The sequence below is a fragment of the Aplysia californica genome, unplaced genomic scaffold, assembly GCF_000002075.1.
Source record: "Aplysia californica isolate F4 #8 unplaced genomic scaffold, AplCal3.0 scaffold00163, whole genome shotgun sequence".
Lineage (NCBI taxonomy): Eukaryota > Metazoa > Mollusca > Gastropoda > Aplysiida > Aplysiidae > Aplysia > Aplysia californica.
The window spans coordinates 666807-668115 of record NW_004797433.1 but is presented as its reverse complement, the minus strand read 5'-3'; the positions used below and the strand labels follow the sequence as shown (position 1 = coordinate 668115).

Here is a 1309-nt window from a genome sequence, read left to right as displayed (position 1 = left end):
AGGGAGAGAGAGGGGGGGGGAGTATGAGCTCGAGTACCTACTTCTATTCTGTTAATGCGATGTTTTCCCCTGTATTCCAGAAACACAATGTTTCCCCCCTTTTCAGTAATACAATATTTCCCCCTTCTGAGCCAGTAATGCAATGTTTTCTCCCGTTCAAGTAGAGCAATGCTTTTCTCCTCTGTTTCACTAAATGTTCACCTTCCCCCGTTCTAGTAATGTAATACCACCCCCCCCCCCAAATCTCCATCCTAATATGCTTATAATGCAATGCTTTAATTTTCTGATTCATTTTAATGCAATGCTTTTTTTCCTGGGCCAGTAATGTAACGTTCTCCCCTCTGTTTCAGTAATGCAATGTGGCTTTGCCTTTCTGGAAGCGGGAAGCGTTCGAAGTAAAAACACAAGTAACATCCTCATCAAGAATCTCCTGGACTCTTGTAAGTATCTGAGCCATGTTCGATTTTCAGCCCTTCGCTTTTTTTTTTTTGCAAGCATATAATATTTATTAATCAGTTACTCTTGAGGCTAGATAAGACTGGAACAGCCTATTGGGCACCAGAATGCTCCGAAAGTATTTTTTTTCATTGAAACAATGTTTTTTTTTCTTGACGCGATGGCTGAAAATACGAAAATGCGTGTAAAGAAGATGGTTGGGTGATTGGCGGGGGCTCTGGTGTTGTTTGGTTCTTCTCTCCTATCAAACGTCTATCGTTCTTATGTCTACTTCTTTTCTTTGTGTTACTTTCTAGTAACACCTCTAATCGTCAGCACATATATGACCTAATTGTTGTGAAAGTGCCCTAATTCGCTTGCTACGAAAACTCCCCAGAATATTGAGATCTTCATTGTTTACGTCCTGTGAGAAGCGATGTCGAACCAGCAATTGTGCTGTAGCAGTTATGAGCTTTGCTGTTGGACGTAGACTGTGGAAGTTCGATTCCCGAGTAGGGAAGACTTTTATCCAGTATCTCCGTCTTTCTGCTGGGATCTATATTATAGATCTATTCGTCTATCCGTCTGTCTGACTGTCTGTACAACAACAACCACCCCCTCTCCCTTCTCCTCAGTAAAACATTCAATACGATTAATACAACAATGGCACTTTTCACCCCACCCCCTGGACTCACCTTCCCGTTTCTCTATATCTCCCCCCACCCCCCAAAAAAATCAGAAAAATCTATAAATCTCCCCGAACTCACTTTTCCGCTTATCTGTATCCCCCTTCCCTCCCGGAATCACTTTCCCCCTTCTTCATAACCTCTCCCTCCTCCTCACCTCCCACCCCACCCCTCACTCACTTTCCCTT

The 1309-nt window shown here is 43.0% G+C and overlaps 1 protein-coding gene across 1 annotated transcript in view; it reads left to right on the top strand.

Moving 5' to 3' along the window:
- LOC101856342 (putative ammonium transporter 1) overlaps positions 1 to 1309 on the top strand; it is a gene marked incomplete in the record, with an annotated part of 54038 nt that overhangs the window by 43701 nt on the left and 9028 nt on the right. Inside the window, 1 exon segment of the mRNA XM_013082202.1 lies at positions 351 to 440. Coding sequence (XP_012937656.1) covers positions 351 to 440 — 90 coding nt within the window.